Genomic DNA, 22,534 nt, shown 5'->3' with positions numbered 1-22,534 from the left:
CTCCACGTGCAGTGACTGAAAGATTTGTAAATCTGCCACCAGAAAAGAGTGAGATGTAAATATTTGTCCCTGTGCCTGGAGAACTCCAGAACAACCAGAAGTGCCAAATGAAACATTTGCTCAAATTAAACTGCAAAGCTCAGGAGACTCCAGGAACCAAAAATATTAACTCTATCACTCTAAGCTGTTGCCAATTTGTTCTTGTCCAATTCCCTCAGTTTTCCAACACTTCTTCGAGCCAACTCAAATCATTACTTTCCACATTTCCCTCCCAAGTGCTGAAAATTGTGCAGCTTGAGGGCATGTGAGGAAGTCAGATGTTTGCTGCAGAAAGGCTCTGATCCCACCAGCAAGGGCTGGGCAAAGGCAGGGAATGAGGACAACACTTTCCCACCCCACCACTCCCACCCAACCTTGTCACCATCCCCAAATTTCTGTTATTGCTCCATTTGGTGACACTGATAGAAGGTATTTCCCTATTCCAAGAGCTGATTTCTCCAGTGACAAAGAGCTCACACCCCTAAGGACAGAGATGGGGGTTTCTCCCTTTTATAGAAAGATGAAGGGGGAGAATTCCTGAGCCACCTTTCCCAATTTCAGCTTGAGCAATGCTGCCACCTGGACTAATACATGGCTTTTCTTCCTAAGCCCCCCCTGAGCAAGGAGAATAATGAACACACAGTGACAGGAGCATCCTGAGCCCTGGGGTGAAATCCAGCACCAAGGGAGTCAAGAGAAATGTTGACTTTGCCTCCAGTGCATCCAGGATTTGATCCAGAACTCCTTGCCCACTGTGGGTCTGAATTGATAGACTGGAGCTACACTTGAACATTTATCATCTATATTTAATGGCTGAACTGGGTGATCTTTTCCAGCCTAAATGATTCTATATTTACAGCACCTGAAACCTGGCTCTGTCCCTTTTTTCCTTGGGAAATCAGGAGAGAGCCCTTTCCTTCACACCTGGCACGTGGCTGGTGCCTGTCAGAATTTCTCCTTGTCAGGGAGTGAATAACTGGGCTGGTTGTGACAGAGAGAGCCCAAATGTTTGCACACACAGCAATCCATCCCAGGGCCACTTTTATCCTGGACAAATCACTCAGAGAGATCCTGCACTGGGACAGGGAAAAAGGAGCCAAAATCCAGCTGATTTCAGCCAATTTATGGGGAGTGTTTCCATCCCAGGGCCAAGCAGGGCCACTGATGTTGGACAAATCATCACTCAGAGATCCTGCACTGGGACAGGGGGAAAAAAGGAGCCAAAATACAGCTGATTTCACCCAATTTTTGGGGAGTGTTTCCATTCCAGGGCCAAGCAGGGCCACTTTTATCCTGGACAAATCATCACTGAGAGATCCTGCACTGGGACAGGGGGGAAAAAGGAGCCAAAATACAGCTGATTTCTCCCAATTTATGGGGAGTGTTTCCATCCCAGGGCCAAGCAGGGCCACTTTTATCCTGGACAAATCATCACTCAGAGATCCTGCACTGGAGGAGCCAAAATCCAGCTGATTTCAGCCAATTTATGGGGAGTGTTTCCATCCCAGGGCCAAGCAGGGCCACAAAAGGAGCCAAAATCCAGCTGATTTCACCCAATTTATGGGGTGTGTTTCCATCCCAGGGCCAAGCAGGGCCACTTTGATGTTGGACAAATCATCACTCAGAGATCCTGCACTGGGGCAGGGGGAAAAAAGGAGCCAAAATCCAGCTGATTTCACCCAATTTATGGGGTATTTTGCCATCCCAGGGCCAAGCAGGGACACTTTGATGTTGGACAAATCATCACTCAGAGATCCTGCACTGGGGTAGGGAAAAAAAGGAGCCAAAATCCAGCTGATTTCACCCAATTTATGGGGTGTGTTTCCATCCCAGGGCCAAGCAGGGCCACAAAAGGAGCCAAAATCCAGCTGATTTCTCCCAATTTATGGGGTGATTGGTGTTGCTCTATCCCCAAAGTTACCACACACCATCACACCCCCAGCCTGTGCAGCCACCTGAGCTCCTCAGTGACAAAAAAGCCCTTCTAGTGCCAAACCCAAGCACAGGATTTTATTGGCTTTATTCTGAAGGTTTAGATGAAAACCCAGGTGGGATTATGCTGATCCTCCACTTGTTTGTTTAAACCATAAAAGTGTTTCCTGAGAACTAAACCCAAGGGTTTAACACAATGAACTGCAAACATTTTCAGCTCTGCCTGGTAAGAAGGGCTCCTGTCCAGACCCTCCAGAATAAATAAAACAACTAAATAAAATACAGCTACTTAAAATACAGCTACTTAAAAGCCTCACATTTTGAATTTCCTGGACTTGTTTGAAACAGGGGAACAGGGAGCCAGAACCCATTTTTGAGAGTCTGTAACATTTTAACACATTCTTAACACATTTAAATACACAAACAAACTATTTATGTGAAAAAACTCCCATTACAGGTAATAAGGTGAGGGTGCCTGGACTGAAGCTTTGCCTGGAATGGAGAGAGGGATTGCTGGATGCACAGGAATGAGGAATTCAAAAATTGCATTAGGCATTAAAATAATTATTAAAACCAAGATCATGTTTTCCAGCAGGTTTTGGCACAGATGATGTACAACCACCCAGCCTTCTGAAGAAATACACCCCATCATAAAAAACACCAGTAATGCAAATTCCAAAAGGGAGAAAAGCTCCCAGTTGGGTTCAAAATTGGGAGACTTGAACTAAAATGGTCAGATCTGTGTGAAAGGAACCAAGGGCAGGAGGTGAGTGCACCCCTGGTCAACAGCTTTGCCTCTCCCAGTCCCATCTTGTGCACCCCTGGTCAACAGCTTTGCCTTTCCCAGTCTCATCTTCTGCACCCTTGGCCTACAGCTTTGGCTCTCCCAGCTCAATCTTTTGCACCCTTGACCAACAGCTTTGCCTCTCCCAGTCCCATCTTGTGCACTCCTGGTCAACAGCTTTGCCTCTTTGCACCCTTGGCCAACAGCTTTGCCTTTCCCAGCCCCATCTTTTGCACCCTTGGCCAACAACTTTGCCTCTTTGTACCCCTGGCCAACAGTTTTCCTTCTCCCAGCCCCATCTTTTGCATCCTTGACCAACAGCTTTGCCTCTTTGCACCCTTGGCCAACAGCTTTGCCTCTCCCAGCCCAACCTTTTGCATCCTTGGCCAAGAGTTTTCCCTCTCCCAGCCCAACCTTTTGCACCCTTGGCCAAGAGTTTTCCCTCTCCCAGCCCAACTTTTTGCACCCTTGGCCAAGAGTTTTCCCTCTCCCAGCTCAATCTTTTGCATCCTTGGCCAACAGCTTTGCCTCTTTGCACCCTGGGCCAACAGCTTTGCCTCTCCCAGTCCCATCTTTTGCACCCTTGGCCAACAGCTTTGCCTCTCCCAGCTCAATCTTCTGCACCCTTGGCCAACAGTTTTGCCTCTCCCAGCCCAATCTTTTGTACCCTTGACCAACAGCTTTGCCTCTTTGCACCCTTGGCCAACAGTTTTCCCTCTCCCAGCCCCATCTTTTGCACCCTTGGCCAACAGTTTTCCCTCTCCCAGCCCAACCTTTTGCACCCTTGGCCAACAGTTTTCCCTCTCCCAGCTCAATCTTTTGCATCCTTGGCCAACAGTTTTACCTCTTTGCACCCTTGGCCAACAGCTTTGCCTCTCCCAGCCCAACCTTTTGCACTCCTGGCCAACAGTTTTGCCTCTCCCAGCCCCATCTTTTGCACCCTTGGCCAACAGTTTTCCCTCTCCCAGCCCCATCTTGTGCACCCTTGGCCAACAGCTTTGCCTCTTTGCACCCTTGGCCAACAGCTTTGCCTCTCCCAGCTCAATCTTTTGCACCCCTGGCCAACAGCTTTGCCTCTCCCAGCCCAATCTTTCCTTGAGAATCCCAAGCAGCCTCCTGAAGGCTGCACTTTTATTCCTCCACGCCACAGAAGAACAGACTCGCTGCCACATCCCCACTTTTGGTGTTTCAAATCCAATTTCTTGCCATTAAAGCCGCCCCTTAAAGAGGCAGAGGTGGCACAGCCCAGTTTGGTGCCGCCTGACCAAAAAAAGCCTCCCCAAGAGCCCCTCCCCAGCCCTGCAAAGCCTGTGCAGAGGGGAGAGGGAAAGGCCAAGCTTGCAGCTAAAGGGGAGATTTGAAACAATTACCAAAGCAGGGCAGTGATCTCATAAAGGCAATTTCTGCGCCAGCTTGTTTGCTGCAACTCTCCCTGCTCGGAACAGCCAGAACAGATAATAACTATTAGTAAATCAAACTCCTGCAGGATCCAGCTGTGCCTCCCCCATTTACATACAGATAGAATGGGTATATGTTTTTAATATGTATGGGAGCCACACTTTTACCACAGCTGAAGTGCACGCTACAAAGGAGGAGCAGAATGGGCTGGGAGCAGCGGGAGATAATAAAGTGGCCCAGATAAAGTATCAGCCAGCGATTGATCTCGAGCAGGGGCTGGGGCTCCGCTCTGACCTGATTGCTCACTATGCAGAGATTCCATTAAATAGAGCTTAGCCTGGAAAGCTGCGGGAAAAGCCCGGGGATGTGGCTCTGGAACCAGCCCAGGCAGTGCCAGGCTGAGCCCAGAGGTGCCAGGGCAGCACAGGCAGTGCCAGGCTGAGCACAAAGGTGCCGGGGCAGCACAGGCTGCACCCAAAGGTGCCAGGGCAGCCCAGGCAGTGCCAGGCTGAGCACAAAGGTGCCGGGGCAGCACAGGCAGTGCCAGGCTGAGCACAAAGGTGCCGGGGCAGCACAGGCAGTGCCAGGCTGAGCCCAAAGGTGCCAGGCCAGCACAGGCAGTGCCAGGGCAGCCCAGGCAGTGCCAGGCTGAGCCCAAAGGTGCCGGGGCAGCACAGGCAGTGCCAGGCTGAGCCCAAAGGTGCCAGGCCGGCACAGGCAGTGCCAGGCTGAGCCCAAAGGTGCCGGGGCAGCACAGGCTGCACCCAAAGGTGCCAGGCCAGCACAGGCAGTGCCAGGCTGAGCACAAAGGTGCCGGGGCAGCACAGGCAGTGCCCAAAGGTGCCAGGGCAGCCCAGGGAGTGCGAGGCTGAGCCCAAAGGTGCCAGGGCAGCCCAGGCAGTGCCAGGCTGAGCACAAAGGTGCCAGGCCAGCACAGGCTGCACCCAAAGGTGCCAGGGCAGCCCAGGCAGTGCCACCCTTCAACCCAAAGCTGCCAGGGCAGCACAGGCAGTGCCAGGCTGAGCCCAAAGCTGCCAGGGCAGCCCAGGCAGTGCCAGGCTAAGCCCAAAGGTGCCAGGGCAGCACAGGCAGTGCCAGCTGGACCCAAAGCTACCAGAGCAGCCCAGGCAGTGCCCAAAGGTGTCAGGGCAGCACAGGCAGTGCCACCCTTCAACCCAAAGCTGCCAGGGCAGCCCAGGCAGTGCCAGGCTGAGCCCAAAGGTGCCAGGCCAGCACAGGCAGTGCCAGGCTGAGCACAAAGGCAGTGCCAGGCCAGCACAGGCAGTGCCACCCTTCAACCCAAAGGTACCAGGGCAGCCCAGGCAGTGCCAGGCTGAGCCCAAAGGCGCCAGGGCAGCACAGGCTGCACCCAAAGATGCCAGGGCAGCACAGGCAGTGCCAGGGCAGCCCAGGCCATGCCAGGCAGTGCCCAAAGCTACCAGGGCAGCCCAGGCAGTGCCAGCTGCACCCAAAGCGCCAGGGCAGCCCAGGCAGTGCCACCCTTCAACCCAAAGCTGCCAGGGCAGCCCAGGCAGTGCCAGGCTGAGCACAAAGGTGCCGGGCCAGCACAGGCAGTGCCAGGCTGAGCCCAAAGGTGCCAGGCCAGTACAGGCAGTGCCACCCTTCAACCTAAAGGTACCGGGGCAGCCCAGGCAGTGCCAGGCTGGGCCCAAAGGTGTCAGGCAGCCCAGGCTGCACCCAAACCTGCCAGGGCAGCACAGGCAGTGCCAGCTGCACCCAAAGCTGCCAGGGCAGCACAGGCAGTGCCAGGCAGTGCCCAAAGCTGCCAGGGCAGCACAGGCAGTGCCAACTGCACCCAAAGGTGCCAGGGCAGCCCAGGCAGTGCCAGACAGTGCCCAAAGCTGTCATGGCAGCACAGGCAGTGCCCAAAGTTACCAGGGCAGCACAGACAGTGCCAGCAGCACCCAAAGCTGCCAGGCAGCCCAGCCCCACTGCTCAGACACACCTGGCCCTGTGGGCAGGGTGGCACACCAGGAAACCCCACGGTGCAGGCAAAATATGGAAGTGCCCAAGGAAAAATACAGAAGAATTGGTGAGATTTTGGTGTTGGAAAGGGAGAGGAGAAAGAGGAATATACTGAGATGTTGTGAAGCCTTCCCTAATACAGGAATATATTCCATTTAACTGACTCTGTGCCCTTCTCTTAAGAGGGAACAAGGTGGAAATAAAGGAGAAGCACTTTGGAATGAGTTTGGAACAAGCTTAGAGCAAGCACTGGTAAATTCCAAAGGTTGCTCCTCTCCCTGAGTGGACAATTCTCCAATTACTTGGTGAAATTCCTCTTTTCAATCCCATGGAACAAGCCTGTTAATGTGAAATACTTTGAAACAATTAATTGGTCCTGTAAACACAGAGCAACCAACGTGCCAGCTTGTTTTGGGGATGGGAACACGGAACAAAGGCCAGAGAGTGAATAATTAATAATAAAAGAAACAAATCCAGGAACCCCAACGATGTTCTGGAAATGTGGTGCTCACCTGCACACAGATTCCTTCCCACAGGAACTTCCCACAGCCTTGACTTTGGCCCTATTTTCTGCCCAAACTGGGATTTTTTTGGAGCAGAGCTCCTGTAGCAGAGAGGGCAACTCCAGCCCTGTGTGAGCCGTGGCAGTGCCAGAGCTGCAGGGCTGGCACTGCAGGGAGGGTCAGGCAGCTGCAGGGCTGGCACTGCAGGGAGGGTCAGGCAGCTGCAGGGCTGGCACTGCAGGGAGGGTCAGGCAGCTGCAGGGCTGGCACTGCAGGGAGGGTCAGGCAGCTCCTCAATGCACCCAACAACTCCCTGAATATCAGGAGAGCAGAGAGATGGATGTTGTGCTCCCTTTGTTCTGCTCTCAGTCCCTCACTGAGCTGAGTTGGTCAGCACAGAGTGCCCTCCAGGACGGGCAGTGCCCACAGGGAGGAGCCCACTCTGGCCCCTCTGGAGTAATGATGGTTTGTGTTATATCCCCTTCATCCTTGAGACTACATGGCTTTTAAATTAAAAAAATCCCCAAACTCCAGGAACATGCACCAGTCCTGCCCTAATTGAAGTCAATGACAAGCTGACCTTGACAGATCCAGGATTTCCCTGACAGAACCTGCCCCACTCTGCCCACCCCGGTGTTTACATCCCTCTGCCCACTGGCCCATCCATCAGAATTCCAGGGAGGTCTCAGGGGTGGATGGTGTGGAATTAGAAGGATATTGTGCTACAGTTCAGAGGGTATTTGTGTGCAGGGAATGACTGGCCATGGCACTCAGTGATGGGGCACAGTCTGAACTTTGTGGTCTTGGAGGTCTTTTCCAACCTAAATGTGATTATTTAACAGCTTTTCTTCTGGCCCTGTTTTCCAGCAATTACTAATAAATAAGTGATTACATTTTCAACTTAATGCCTATGAATTAATTGATACATCTGTATCTAAAGACAGGCTGGGGGAGGCTGTGAACACAGATATACCCACCCTGCTGATGGGTATCTGCATGTGAGGTTTAGAAATAAAAGGACTGGGGAAGGGCAAGAATGGAACTGGTTTGACTGGGGAGCAACTCCTGAGCTACCAGGGGGTGTGGCACAGAAAGCACAGGAGGGAATTCAGGGCACTGGGGAGGCTCCTGCAGGCAAGGACTTCATTTCACCACCTCCTATTTCACTCCTTGTGCTGCAAGTTTCTTTATAACTGAATAAGAAGCAGCACGAGGGGCAAAATGCATCAAACCAACCAGTTTGTTTAACAAACAGGACCGCTTATTCTTATTTATTTTTTTTTTTCTTCCAGAGCTGCTGGAATTTCCAAATTATTTCACAAAATACCTCCTTCAAAGGGGCCCAGCACACTCCAGGGCATGGAGTTGTAAAGATAAATCTGTGCACTTGCCTGGGACTGCAGGCACTCACCCTTTGGCCTCAGTTTTATGGCTCTGCACCCTGGAGTGGTGTTATTGCTTCCCAACATCCAGATACACTTCTGGGGTCTGTGGCTCTGCAGATGTTTTATTTATAAGTGGCAGGGCCATTGCATCACCCCAACGTGCCTCTCTCTGCACACAATTGAGGTTTTATGGAAGCCCATTGCATTGTTTTAATAGCTGAGCCAGCCAGCCATGGCAGAGCAGAGCACGAGGTAAATGTGGCCACGGCTCCACAACCTGCTCCAAGTTCCCTCAGATGTGACTAAACTGCAAGAATTTGCCAACCCTCAGGAGTTAATAAAAAAGGCAAAATCAGGCAGTGTGAGCCTTGGGCACAGAGAGCACCCAAAGGGGGGCCCTGAGAGACTTTAGGGCTCCTTTTTCGGAGGGATTTGAGCAGGTACCGGACTGTAAATACAGAGGGGGGAGTTAATTCCCTTCCAATCAGATTCACAGTTAAATATTTCCCTCCCCAGGACCTCAGCTGAGAGTGGGATTGTGAGACACCTGCCCCGGGGCACCTTCAGAGCTGAGCCTTTGACTGGAGAGGAGCTGCAGCAGAAACTCTGCTTTATCCTCCCTGCAGCTCCCAGTGTGGAACATCAGAGAGGAGGCACAAGTGTCTCTGCCTTGCTAAAATCCTTCAGAATTGGTCCTAGATAAAAAACATTCCTAAATAAAAATTATTTTTTAAAATCATTCCCATATAAAAATTATTCCTCTATTAAAATTATTCCTGTATAAAAATTATTCCTCTATTACAATTATTCCTATAGAAAATTATTCCTATATTAAAATTATTTCCATATAAAATTATTCCTATATGAAATTATTTCCATATAAAATTATTTCCATATAAAATTATTTCCATATAAAATTATTTCCATATAAAATTATTCCTATATGAAATTATTCCTATATGAAATTATTCCTATATGAAAATCATTCCTATATAAAATTATTCCTAGATTAAAATTGATCCTATATAAAATTATTTTTAAAAATTATTCCTATATAAAACTTATTCCTAGGTAAAAATTATTCCTAGATTAAAATTATTTTAAAAATTATTCCTATATAAAAATTACTCCTATATAAAATTATTCCTATATAAAAATTATTCCTATATAAAAATTATTTTTAAAATTATTCCTATATAAAATTATCCTAATATTAAAATTATTCCTATATAAAATTATTCCTATTTAAAAATTATTCCTATTTAAAAATCATTCCTATATAAAAATCATTCCTATATAAAAATTATCCTAATATTAAAATTATTCCTATATAAAATTATTCCTATATTGAAATTAATCCTATATAAATTATTCCTATATAAAAATTATTCCTATATAAAAACTATTCCTATATAAAATTATTCCTATATAAAATTATTCCTAGATTAAAATTATTTTTAAAATTATTCCTATATAAAATTATTCCTATATAAAAATCATTCCTAGATTAAAATTAATCCTATATTAAAATCATTCCTATACAAAAATTATTCCTATATAAAATCATTCCTATATAAAATTATTCCTATTTTAAAATTATTCCTATATAAAAACTATTCCTATATAAAATTATTCCTATATAAAATTATTCCTATATAATATTATTCCTATATAAAATTATTCCTATATAAAATTTAATCCTATATAAAATTATTCCTATATAAAATTTAATCCTATATAAAATCATTCCTATATAAAATTATTCCTATATAAAATTTAATCCTATATAAAATTTAATCCTATATAAAATTATTCCTATATAAAATTATTCCTATATAAAATTATCCCTATATTAAAATTATCCCTAGATTAAAATTATCCCTATATTAAAATTATTCCTATATTAAAATTATCCCTATGCTGCAATTACCCCTTGCTATTTCCCCCACACAAATGGGATGGTTTTCCAAGTGGCAGGAAGCAGCAAATAAAGAAAAGCACTGCCACGTAAACCCCAAAAAACCCGATGTGAGTCAGAGGGGATTGGGACTCTTGGCTCCAAGAAATTGCTGTAAATATGTGCAGTAATTGCTGGAGATGGGGCTTTTTTCAGCTGCTCAAAACCACTCCAAACAGCACCAACTGCAGAGCCACGAGGGAGCAGCTTGAGAACACGGAGCCCGTTATTGCCTCACTGCAAAAATGACAATTCCCAGCAAAAAAAAAAGTGGTCTCTGAGCTCAGATTCCAACCCTCAGAACCCTCCCACGGACAGGCCAAAGCTACAAATTCACTCAGTTTTCTGCAGCCAATCCAATTGTGGTTTACATGAATCTGAGGGAAAACTGAGGCTCCTCCAGCTCATTAAAATACACTTAATTTTGACCACATATTCTGTTTTCAATCCTCACTTTTGGGAAGGTTAAGATGGTAAATGCTGACCAAAGAGTGACCTCCATGAAGCTCTAATCCCTGGCCAGACAAACTGAAAACCAAAAAGGGGTATTAAGTATCCAAATGGTTTGGATTGAAACTTGAAGTTCTGTATGAACTCCCCAAAACAGCAAAACATCCAACAACTTCAGTGGAATAATAATAATTCCACCTTTGGTTTGGGTGTCCTCTGCAAACATGGAATTGCTGCACAAGCCTGGAAGAGTTGAGAGTGAGGTTTGTACATACTGGAAAAGTCAGGAAAAAATGGATACACTTTTATTTTATATATATATGTGTGTGTGTATGTGCATATCACAGAATCACAGAATGGTTTGGGTTGGAAAAGACCTTCGAGATCATTGAGTCCAACCCTTGATCCAACCCTACTGTGATCACCAGCCCAGGGCACAGAGTGCCCTGGGCTGGTGATCACAGTGGGGTTGGATCAAGACAAGGTGGATTCTCACAGTAGGGTTGGATCAAGACATGGTGGATTCTCACTCAGTGCCACATTCACAGAATCACAGAATGGACTGGGTTGGAAAAGACCTCTGAGATCATCAAGTCCAACCCTTGGTCCAACTCCAGTCCCTTTACCAGATCATGGCACTCAGTGCCACGGCCAAGCTCAGCTGAAAAACCTCCAGGGATGGGGAATCCACCCCCTCTCTGGGCAGCCCATTCCAAACCCTGAGCACTCTCTCTGGAAAGGATTTTTTTCTGCTCTCCAACTTCAATTTCCCCTGGCAGAGCTTGAGCCCATCGTGCCCCCTTGTCCTATTGTTGAGTGCCTGGGAGAAGAGACCAACCCCCACCTGGCCACAACTTCCCTTCAGGCAGTTCCAGACAGTGCTGAGGTCACCTCTGAGCCTCCTCTTCTCCAGGCTGAACACCCCCAGCTCCCTCAGCCTCTCCCCACAGCACTTGTGCTCCAGCCCCTTCTCCAGCCTCCTTGCTCTTCTCAGTTGGGTTGGAAGAGACCTCTGAGATCATCAATCCTTGATCCAACCCCACTGTGATCACCAGCCCAGGGCACAGAGTGCCCTGGGCTGGTGATCACAGTGGGGTTGGATCAAGACATGTTGGATTCTCTGTCCCTGGAGGTGTTTCAGAGGACACTCAGTGCCACATCCAGTCCCTTCTCCAGCCCCTCAATCTCTTGCCTCAACTGAGGGGCCCAGAACTGAACACAACACTCAAGGTGTGGCCTCCCCAAGGCACAGTCCAGGGGAAGGGTCACTGCCCTGGCCCTGCTGGCCACGCTAGTTTGGATCCAGGCCAGGATCCCATTGGCCTTCTTGGCCACCTGGGCACACTGGTGGCTCCTGTTGAGCTTCCTGTCCCTCAGTCCCCCCAGGTCCCTCTGCCTGTCCCTCTCCACCCACTCTGTGCCCAGCCTGGAGCGCTGCAGGGCTTGGGGTGGCCAAAGGGCAGGACCTGCACTTGGCCTTGTTGAACTCCATCCCATTGCAATCAGCCCCATCTCTCCAGTCTCTCCAGACCCCTCTGCAGAGCCCTCCTGCCTTCCAGCAGCTCGACACTCCCTCCCAGCTTGGTGTCATCAGCAAAGTTGCTGCTGATGGACTCGATCCCCTCATCTAAACCATCAATAAAGATGTTAATTAAACAGGACTGTGTAAATTATGTATATATGTGTATATATATGTATATACAAGTACACACACACTATATATATGTATATACATGTATGTATATGAATAAAAAGTAATCACTGACAGATATAAACTGAGTTTTCACTTACCATTAAATCTTCAGGTGCTGGTCTTTCCTTTGGTTGCTTCTTCATGCTGTGGCATGAAACATAATAAAAAAGAAATCAAAACAACTGCTCATTTATTCTGCATGTTTAAACATTGAATTATCTGTTCTCTCTCGTATCTCTTTTATCCCAGAGTGGAGCATTTCAGGGTGTTTTTAACGTTTTTCAGGTGCTGAGGGAGGACAGGGCTCCTACTGGCCAATATATAGAGGGAGTTTTCCTTCTCTTTTATCCCAGAGTGGAGCATTTCAGGGTGTTTTTAACGTTTTTCAGGTGCTGAGGGAGGACAGGGCTCCTACTGGCCAATACATAGAGGGAGTTTTCCTTCTCTTTTATCCCAGAGTGGAGCATTTCAGGGTGTTTTTAACGTTTTTCAGGTGTTGAGGGAGGACAGGGCTCCTACTGGCCAATATATAGAGGGAGTTTTCCTTCTCTTTTATCCCAGAGTGGAGCATTTCAGGGTGTTTTTAACGTTTTTCAGGTGCTGAGGGAGGACAGGGCTCCTACTGGCCAATACATAGAGGGAGTTTTCCTTCTCTTTTATCCCAGAGTGGAGCATTTCAGGGTGTTTTTAACGTTTTTCAGGTGTTGAGGGAGGACAGGGCTCCTACTGGCCAATACATAGAGGGAGTTTTCCTTCCCTATGGGCTGTAGGATGTTTGTGAGCAGGAAAAGAGGATTAATAGAGAGCCCACAGAAGTGCAGCCAGCTCAGAAGGCACAGTGAGTGCTGCCCATTTTTCTGGGGATTATGACACAAAGAATTAGGCAAACAGGTGGGAAATTCAGCTCCACTGCTGAACAGCTTCAGGAGCCCAGGCAATACCCTGGGGTTCCTCCCTTCCTCTTCCCCATTTATTTCCATTACACTGCAGGGTGATAGTTCATTACACAGCATTAACCTGTTTATAAGATCATGTTTCTCATGCAAACAGTCCTAGTTTTCCAGGCAACAGGTGCAATTAGCTCCTGAAGGCTGTGCTGAGCTGCATGAGGGAACACAATAACGTGGCCCAGAGGTGACCACCAGGAGCTGCCTCCTGACTAATTGGATGCCATCCAAGCAGCCAGGCTTTATGGCAGAGCTGGCACAAAGGCTGGGATGCTGCTCACTTGACATCTCTCCTGGTTATTAGCAATTGATTGCTTAAATAATCTATACTTCCATATTATTTGCTTTTTACAAGCAGTGATTCCTCCCGCTGAAAAGCACAGCTAATATAACATTATATATAAAATACTGGATGATTTGTGCTGCAAACTGGAGATATTAAGGACACAATTTACCTTCCCTACACACAAGCACAAGCCCCTCAAATAATCAAGTAGCACAAGCTGTCTGAGGTAGCAGTTTAATCTGACAGTCCAAAGTAGCTGCATCCCCAGGGAGAACAAGGCTATTAAGCACCATCAGTTCTGCTTCAGGTTGACATCTGGGGAAATTTTAACACAGGTTATCCCTCCCTCTGCCTCAATTGGTTTTTTTAAAAGGTCTGCCATCAATTTTTGGGGGAGGATAAAAACACAGAGCTCCACGCACAGCAGCCAAACAGCCTCTGCCCTGGTAAGCTGAAACTACTGAAAACTGAAGCCTCTCTTACACAAACTTTAATTATTTAGTTACTTTAATTAACCGATCATCAGACTGCTTTTTGTGTCTGGATTTGTTACAGGCTTGAGAGGTCCTTTCTCCTCAGTCAAAGCTCAATGTCATCAGGTCACTTTTGCTGCAGTGGCCCTGACATATGGTACAAACCCCAAATGTGCAAAGCCCAAGCTACAGCTCTGCAAGGGTTTGGAGGAGGACACAGCCCTGTAGCAGGAGACATTCCTGGGGCAGGACATGTCCCTGGGATAGGAGACATTCCTGGGGCAGGAGACATCCCTGGGGCAAGACACATCCCTGGGGCAGGAGACATCCATGGGGCAGGACATGTCCCTGGGATAGGAGACATCCATGGGGCAGGAGACATCCATGGGGCAGGAGACATCCATGGGGCAGGAGTCATCCCTGGGGCAGGAGACATCCCTGGGATAGGAGACATTCCTGGGGCAGGAAACATCCCTGGGGCAGGAGACATCCTTGGGGCAAGACACATCCCTGGGGCAGGAGACATCCCTGGGATAGGAGACACTCCTGGGGCAGGAAACATCCCTGGGGCAGGAAACATCCCTGGGGCAGGAGACATCCCTGGGGCAGGAGACATTTCTGGGATAGGAGACATTTCTGGGATAGGAGACATCGCTGGGGCAGGAGACATCCCTGGGGCACGAGACATCCTTGGGGCAAGACACATCCCTGGGGCAGGAGACACCCCTGGGGTAGGAGACATCCTTCAAGCAGGAGACATCCCTGGACCAGGAGACATTTCTGGGATAGGAGACATTCCTGGGATAGGAGACATTCCTGGGGCAGGAGACATCCCTGGGGTAGGAGACATCCTTCAAGCAGGAGACATCCCTGGACCAGGAGACATTTCTGGGATAGGAGACATTCCTGGGATAGGAGACATCCCTGGGGCAGGACACATCTCTGGAACAGGACACAACCCTGGGGCAGGAGACATCTCTGGGATAGGAGACATCCTTCAAGCAGGAGACATTCCTGGACCAGGACACATCCCTGGGGCAGGACACACCCCTGGGGCAGGACACATCCCTGGGGCAGGACACATCTCTGGACCAGGACACACCCCTGGACCAGGACACACCCCTGGGGCAGGACACATCCCTGGGGCAGGACACATCTCTGGACCAGGACACACCCCTGGACCAGGACACATCCCTGGGGCAGGAGACACCTCTGGGATAGGAGACATTCCTGGACTAGGACACATCCCTGGACCAGGACACACCCCTGGGGCAGGAAACATCCCTGGGGCAGGACACACCCCTGGGGCAGGACACCCCCCTGGGGCAGGATTCCCTCTCCCACACACCGATGGCTCCCTCTGACTTGGCAGAGCTGAACATCCAGCCCTGGGTGTGCCTGGTCCCTTCTCCCTCAAACATCCCCTATTTTTACAAAATTCAAGCTTATTTCTCTGCTCTGCATAAATACCTGCCCTTTATTTCATTGTTTTCAGGGCGGTGGGACAGTTAAATAGTGATTTTTCCCTTCACTTTGCCTCTTTTGGGTATCTTACCCTCAGCATTTGGTCCCTTAGTCACTCAAGAACTGCCTTATTTATTCTACAACCTCCTCCTCTCCCCAGTCCTCCTTTCATTTAAAAGGTTTCCAATCAACTCCTCACTTTTAAGGACAGAAAACACACCCAGTGGTGCATTTTAAACCACCACTCTCCCTAAAAATTACTTACTGAGAAGCCAAGGAGCCCATCAAGGCCTTTTGCCTTCCCGGGCAATTAATTCGACAGGGAAAGGTCTTAATGACGACACCACCCACGTGAGGCTGTACTGAGCCTTCCCCCCAGGGCAGCCTTGGGGGGCTCAGCACCCACACTGGGGGGTCAGCACCCACACTGGGGGGTCAGCACCCACATCCAGGGGCTCAGCACCCACACTGGGGGGTCAGCACCCACATCCAGGGGCTCAGCACCCACACTGGGGGGGTCAGCACTCACACTCAGGGGCTCAGCACCCACATTGAGGGGCTCAGCACCCACATCCAGGGGCTCAGCACCCACACTGGGGGACTCAGCACCCACACTGGGGGGTCAGCACCCACATCCAGGGCAGGGGCTCAGCACCCACATTCAGGGCAGGGGCTCAGCACCCACATTGAGGGGCTCAGCACCCACACTGGGGGGTCAGCACCCACATCCAGGGCAGGGGCTCAGCACCCACATTCAGGGCAGGGGCTCAGCACCCACACTGGGGGGCTCAGCACCCACACTGGGGGGCTCAGTACCCACACTTGGGGGCTCAGCACCCACACTCAGGGGCTCAGCACCCACACTGGGGGGTCAGCACCCACATCCAGGGGCTCAGCACCCACATTGAGGGGCTCAGCACCCACACTGGGGGGTCAGCACCCACATCCAGGGCAGGGGCTCAGCACCCACATTCAGGGCAGGGGCTCAGCACCCACACTGGGGGGCTCAGCACCCACATCCAGGGGCTCAGCACCCACACTGGGGGGCTCAGTACCCACACTTGGGGGCTCAGCACCCACACTCAGGGGCTCAGCACCCACACTGGGGGGCTCAGTACCCACACTTGGGGGCTCAGCACCCACACTCAGGGGCTCAGCACCCACATCCAGGGGCTCAGCACCCACATTCAGAGCAGGGTCTCAGCACCCACATTCAGAGCAGGATCTCAGCACCCACATTCAGGGGCTCAGCACCCACACTGGAGGGCTCAGCACCCACATCCAGTGTCTCAGCACCCACATCCAGGGCAGGGGCTCAGCACCCACATCCAGGGGCTCAGCACCCACATTCCGGGCAACTGGGAGAGAGGAGAGGAAAAACCCCCCAAGCCTCTTGTAAGCCCCTTTCCAAGCCTTTGTGTAACTCAGGGTCACAGATTTCGCCGGGCTCTGCCACCCCACGTGCCCCAGGGATGTGACAGTGCCCATATTGATGGCACGTGGCTGTGCCCACATTGATGGCACGTGGCAATGCTCACATTAATGACACGTGGCTGTGCCCACATTAATGACACGTGACAGTGCCCACATTAATGACACGTGGGTGTGCCCACATTGATGGCACGTGGGTGTGCCCACATTAATGACACATGACAGTGCCCACATTAATGACACGTGGCTGTGCCCACATTGATGGCACGTGGCTGTGCCCACATTAATGACACGTGACAGTGCCCACATTAATGACACGTGGCTGTGGCCACATTAATGGCACGTGGCTGTGCCCACATTAATGGCACGTGGCTGTGCCCACATTGATGGCACGTGGGTGTGCCCACATTGATGGCACGTGGCTGTGCCCACATTGATGGCACGTGGGTGTGCCCACATTAATGGCACGTGGCTGTGCCCACATTGATGGCACGTGGCTGTGCCCACATTAATGGCACGTGGCTGTGCCCACATTGATGGCACGTGGGTGTGCCCACATTGATGGCACGTGGCTGTGCCCACATTGATGGCACGTGGGTGTGCCCACATTAATGGCACGTGGCTGTGCCCACATTGATGGCACGTGGGTGTGCCCACATTAATGGCACGTGGCTGTGCCCACATTGATGGCACGTGGGTGTGCCCACATTAATGGCACGTGACAGTGCCCACATTAATGACACGTGGCTGTGCCCACATTAATGGCACATGACAGTGCCCACATTAATGGCATGTGGCAATGCCCACATTGATGGAACATGGCAATGCCCACATTAATGGCACGTGACAGTGCCCACATTAATCGCCCATGGCTGTGCCCACATTGATGGCACATGGCAATGCCCACACTGATGACACGTGACAGTGCCCACATTAATGGCACGTGGCAGTGCCCACATTAATGGCAGGCTGTGCCCACATTAATGACACGTGGCTGTGCCCACATTGATGGCACGTGTCGCCTTCATCGCGACATGGCACGACACGACCCGGCGCCACTCACCATTGAGTGATGAAGTGCACAAAGGGCTCTGAGAAGTCCTCGGCTGGAAGCACCGGCGAGTCCTGCCAAGGGGAAAAGAGATGGATTCTATAGGAGAGCAACACCAAACCCCCAAACCAACCCCCAAACAAACCAGCCCCCAGATAAACCAACCCCCAAACAAACCCCCAGACAAACCAACCCCCAGACAAACCCCCAAACCAACTCCCAGATAAACCCCCAAACCAACCCCCAAACAAACCAACCCCCAAACCAACCCCCAAACAAACCCCTAAACCAACCCCAAACAAACCAACCCCTAAACCACCCCCCAAACCAACCCCCAAAGAAACCAACCCCCAAATAAACCACCTCTCAAACCAACCCCCAAACAAACCAACCCCCAAACAAACCAACCCCCAAACCAACCCCAAAATAAACCACCCCTCAAACCAACCCCCAAACAAACCCACCCCCAAACCAACTCCCAAACCAACCCCCAAACCAACCCACCCCTCAAACCAACCCCCAAACAAACCAACCCCTAAACCAATCCCCAAACCAACCCCCAAGTAAACCAACCCCCAAATAAACCAACCCCCAAATAAACCACCCCTCAAACCAACCCCCAAACAAACCAACCCCCAAACAAACCAACCCCCAAATAAACCACCCCTCAAACCAACCCCCAAACAAACCAACCAACCCTCAAACCAACCCCCAAACAAACCCCCAAACCAACCCCCAAACCAACCCCGAAATAAACCACCCCTCAAACCAACCCCCAAATAAACCACCCCCAAACCAACCCCCAAACCAACCCCCAAACAAACCAAGCCACCCCCAGCCCAAAGCAGCAAAGGCAGAGCCGCCGTTTCCCAGCGGGAACTGCGGGCAGGGAGAGGTCCCGATCCCGCGGAGAACGTGTTAGAAAACACCGCATTGCCACTAATGAGCGTTACACGATGGGTAAAAACATGTGGAAAGACACTGAGGGGAGGTGAAAAAAGGACAATGATAGCCACAGGGTAAAAAGGAAGGTAGGGAAAGTGTAAATGAGAAATTAATGATTATTTAAGTAACACACAAATGGTCTTGTAATTAACAAAGAGCTGCGAAATTATTCTTGTGTTGACCTTTGTTTCTTTCGCTGCATTCGCTATTTATTTACACTCATGTTTATTTACACTTATTCATTTTAGAGCCTGTCCTCATATGCTGTCTGGTCTGGATTTAAAAGGCAAAAGAATTTTTAAAAGCAAAAAATTCACCAGGCTGCTGGTGGAAAACAACATCCCAACGTTTAGGAAAGAAAACAAAAAAAATTAAGAGCGCAAGAGAAAAAAAAAAATAATAATAATAATAAAAAAAAAAAGCTTCCAAACTGGGAACAAACAACATCACCATTTGCAAAAGAAGGGCTTTACGAATTTAGGAGTTTTTCCAAGAATGACAGAGAGCTCCAGTGTGTTTATAGTGTAACAGCTCAGGATGTAATGAAATTACACTGCAGAGTACTTTAACAGTGTCATCTCATTAGACCTACAGTCGGAACAAGAGAGCCACATAAAACACGCAGCTGCAAATGACTCCATTCTCATCTATTCTCATTTGCTATTAAAAATACCTTTCGGCGTCTTTTTTCCCCTCCCTGACATCCCTCCACAAAGTACCCTGCAAAGTATGATACATGCACCTATTTAAATTAACAAAGGAATGACTTATTTTAATCTCACTGTGCTTTGGAGTGCTTTGGCCATTTGGATGAGCAATATATCATTACATACAACCTTCCAGCGCTGCAGGCAAGAAACTCGGAGCGTGCAGCATTTGGTGGGAGCCAAACAATTTCTCCAGCACACAACTGTGTCAAATGCATGCATGTATTCATTATGGGCAAGGCGAGGAAATAGCTTTGATGTAGTGGAAAAAAGGAGATGATAAAAGCACCTCTGCAATGTGGGTGTCATTATCGATGGTGGCAGAGAGACACGACTGCAGAGCCTCCTATGTGATTAGTAAATATACATATAATTGCTGGGGCCAATTATCAGAAAAATGAGATCGGTAATTACAAGACAGAAAATTAACTAGAACTCTTATTAAGGCTTTGTTTCCAATTCGAACAATTGGAAACTGCTGGAAAACACGATTCAATCAAAAGTAACTGAGGAGGAAAAGGAGAAGCCGAAATTGCTTTCCGGTTTTCAAAGACTTCTATTAAACACGAGGAGTGTTTGATAGAACGAGCCCAAGTCCTCTTTGAACTCCGACCGGGGGAGGGAGAGGTGATTGTTCCCAAACTTCCAAATGACAGCAAGATTGGAAGCTTTCTGCTGGAGAGTGGAGGAAATCAGAGGCACAATTCAACTTTCTCCACTTCAAAGACCAAAATTACCCACATTGATACCGAAAATGCAGAGGGAAATGCCTTGCTCCGAGGGAGCCCAGCAGGCTTTGCCTCTCCCCATCCTTTTCTCCTGCCCAGCTCAGCCTTCCTGGGCTCCCACCTGAAGCCTTGGTGGGCAAGGTGGGCAACACTCCGGGCACCACTCCCGGAGCCCCGGGATGCCATTCCTGGCAACTGGCTCTGCCCAGCCATCTATCCCTGCTGGTTATTTTAAGTAAAATGCTAGAGGAGCTCGTTCCAAGGCAAACATCCCTCGGGCAGGGCTGCCAGCTCGGCTCAGGCCCTGCTGGGCACCAGGATGGGCATCCAGCACTTCACACTCATTTGGAAGGTGATAATTTCTGCATTCACAAGGGATGACGGGCCCATAATCGAGTGAAACCTCATCGGGAGAGGCGAGGGGAAGCTGCTAAGCGGCTCTGCAGCAGCCAGCAGGCTGCTTGGGTTGTCCAAACCCTGCCAGCATCCTGCTTTGGGTGTCCAAACCCTGCCAGCATCCTGCTTTGGGTGTCCAAACCCTGCCAGCATCCTGCTTTGGGTGTCCAAACCCTGCCAGCATCCTGCTTTGGGTGTCCAAACCCTGCCAGCATCCTGCTTTGGGTGTCCAAACCCTGCCAGCATCCTGCTTTGGGTGTCCAAAGCCTGCCAGCAGCCTGCTTTGGGTGTCCATACCCCATGGCCTCCTGCAAGGAAGGGCAGAAGCTGCTTCACCAATTGCACAAACCCTGGACCACCCAGCTCCTGTCCTGCAGCACCATCAGCACAAACCCTGGACCACCCAGCTCCTGTCCTGCAGCCCAGACCCTGGACCACCCAGCTCCTGTCCTGCAGCACCATCAACACAAACCCTGGACCACCCAGCTCCTGTCCTGCAGCACCATCAGCACAAACCCTGGACCACCCAGCTCCTGTCCTGCTTCACCATCAGCACAAAACGTGGACCACCCAGCTCCTGTCCTGCAGCACAAACCCTGGACCACCCAGCTCCTGTCCTGCAGCACCATCAGCACAAACCCTGGACCACCCAGCTCCTGTCCTGCAGCACCATCAGCACAAACCCTGGACCACACAGCTCCTGTCCTGCTTCACCATCAGCACAAAACGTGGACCACCCAGCTCCTGTCCTGCAGCACAAACCCTGGATCACCCAGCTCCTGTCCTGCTTCACCATCAGCACAAACCCTGGACCACCCAGCTCCTGTCCTGCAGCACCATCAGCCCAGACCCTGGACCACACAGCTCCTGTCCTGCAGCCCAAACCCTGGACCACCCAGCTCCTGTCCTGCAGCCCAAACCCTGGACCACCCAGCTCCTGTCCTGCAGCCAGGCAGAGGGCACGGGGCTCCTGCCTCACAACACTTCACCTGGTTGAAAGGAAGTGTTAACTCCTGTTCTCTTCCTCTCTTTGGCCCATTTTTCTGTGCAAGGCAGGGATTTCAGCCCCATCCTGGGCTGCTGTTGGCCATGGCCATGCCTTGGATGGTTTGCTCTCAGGGAGCTCAGGAAGAGATGGTGTGTGGAGGGGTTGGAGGTGGACACACATGCTGGAGCTCAGCATGGAAACAAGATGCTTTAATCCCAAGGATTTTAGACTGGGCACACTCAAATTTATGGGATATTTGTCTGAAAAATTGAGAGTCTTTTGGGAGGTTCAAGGAGGTCAAGGCTGATTCTTGAGGACACCTCCCACTAGATCAGGTTGCTCAATTATGAGGATCTGCAAACCCATCCTGTATTGTATCCTGAAGTTCCCCACATGTTTCCTGACACTCAGAGAGATGGGAAATAGAAGGAAATAAAGCAAAGCTCCATTTCTCTCCCAAGCAATACAGTCACACTGATGTACCCCCAGGGAACGTCCAGCTGCACCCTCATGACCTGCCTTATTCTCCCCACCTGCTCCATGAAATCACATACAGAGGGAAAGAAGGTAAAAAACCAACATCTCAAAGGAGAGAGGAGCAGAGATACTCAATTTTAACTGGGAAATGCTTCTTCCATTTTCATTAAATGCTGTATCTTTTGGCCAGGACCGTGAAGACCTCGATATCAGGGATGATGCTAAAATGGTAGTAAAGACACAAACAGTTGTGAGGGTCAATGTCCCATTATTCCCAAGCTCCCTGAGCATCCAAGCAGCATTTCCAGAAGTGGGATCTGCTGCAGGAGAAGCCAAGATCAGCCTCTGCTCTCTCCAAACCAGCCCGATGGTGCACACAGAGCGAGACCGGGGAAGGGCAAGAGGAAAAAACTTTGAGTGATGCCTTTGCCTTGTGAATAATGAACAGTTCAAGGAGGTCAACCCATTACAACTGCAAGCGTTTAATTATTAATTATGCACAATCTATGAGCAA

General features: G+C 49.7%; 1 protein-coding gene across 1 annotated transcript in view; it reads right to left on the bottom strand.

The window, feature by feature from the left end:
- MAP2K5 (mitogen-activated protein kinase kinase 5) overlaps window positions 1–22,534 on the bottom strand; it is a 175,026-nt gene that overhangs the window by 18,339 nt on the left and 134,153 nt on the right. Inside the window, exons 20-21 of the mRNA XM_071568130.1 lie at window positions 17,792–17,853; window positions 12,226–12,271 (exon numbers count right to left, since the gene is read on the bottom strand). Of these exons, the coding sequence (XP_071424231.1) occupies window positions 12,226–12,271; window positions 17,792–17,853 (108 nt within the window). The remainder of the gene's footprint in view (window positions 1–12,225; window positions 12,272–17,791; window positions 17,854–22,534) is intronic.

This window comes from Pithys albifrons, chromosome 13, assembly GCF_047495875.1.
Source record: "Pithys albifrons albifrons isolate INPA30051 chromosome 13, PitAlb_v1, whole genome shotgun sequence".
Taxonomy (NCBI): Eukaryota; Metazoa; Chordata; class Aves; order Passeriformes; family Thamnophilidae; genus Pithys; species Pithys albifrons.
Note: the sequence above shows the minus strand (reverse complement) of the source record. Positions and strands in the feature narration are given on the sequence as shown.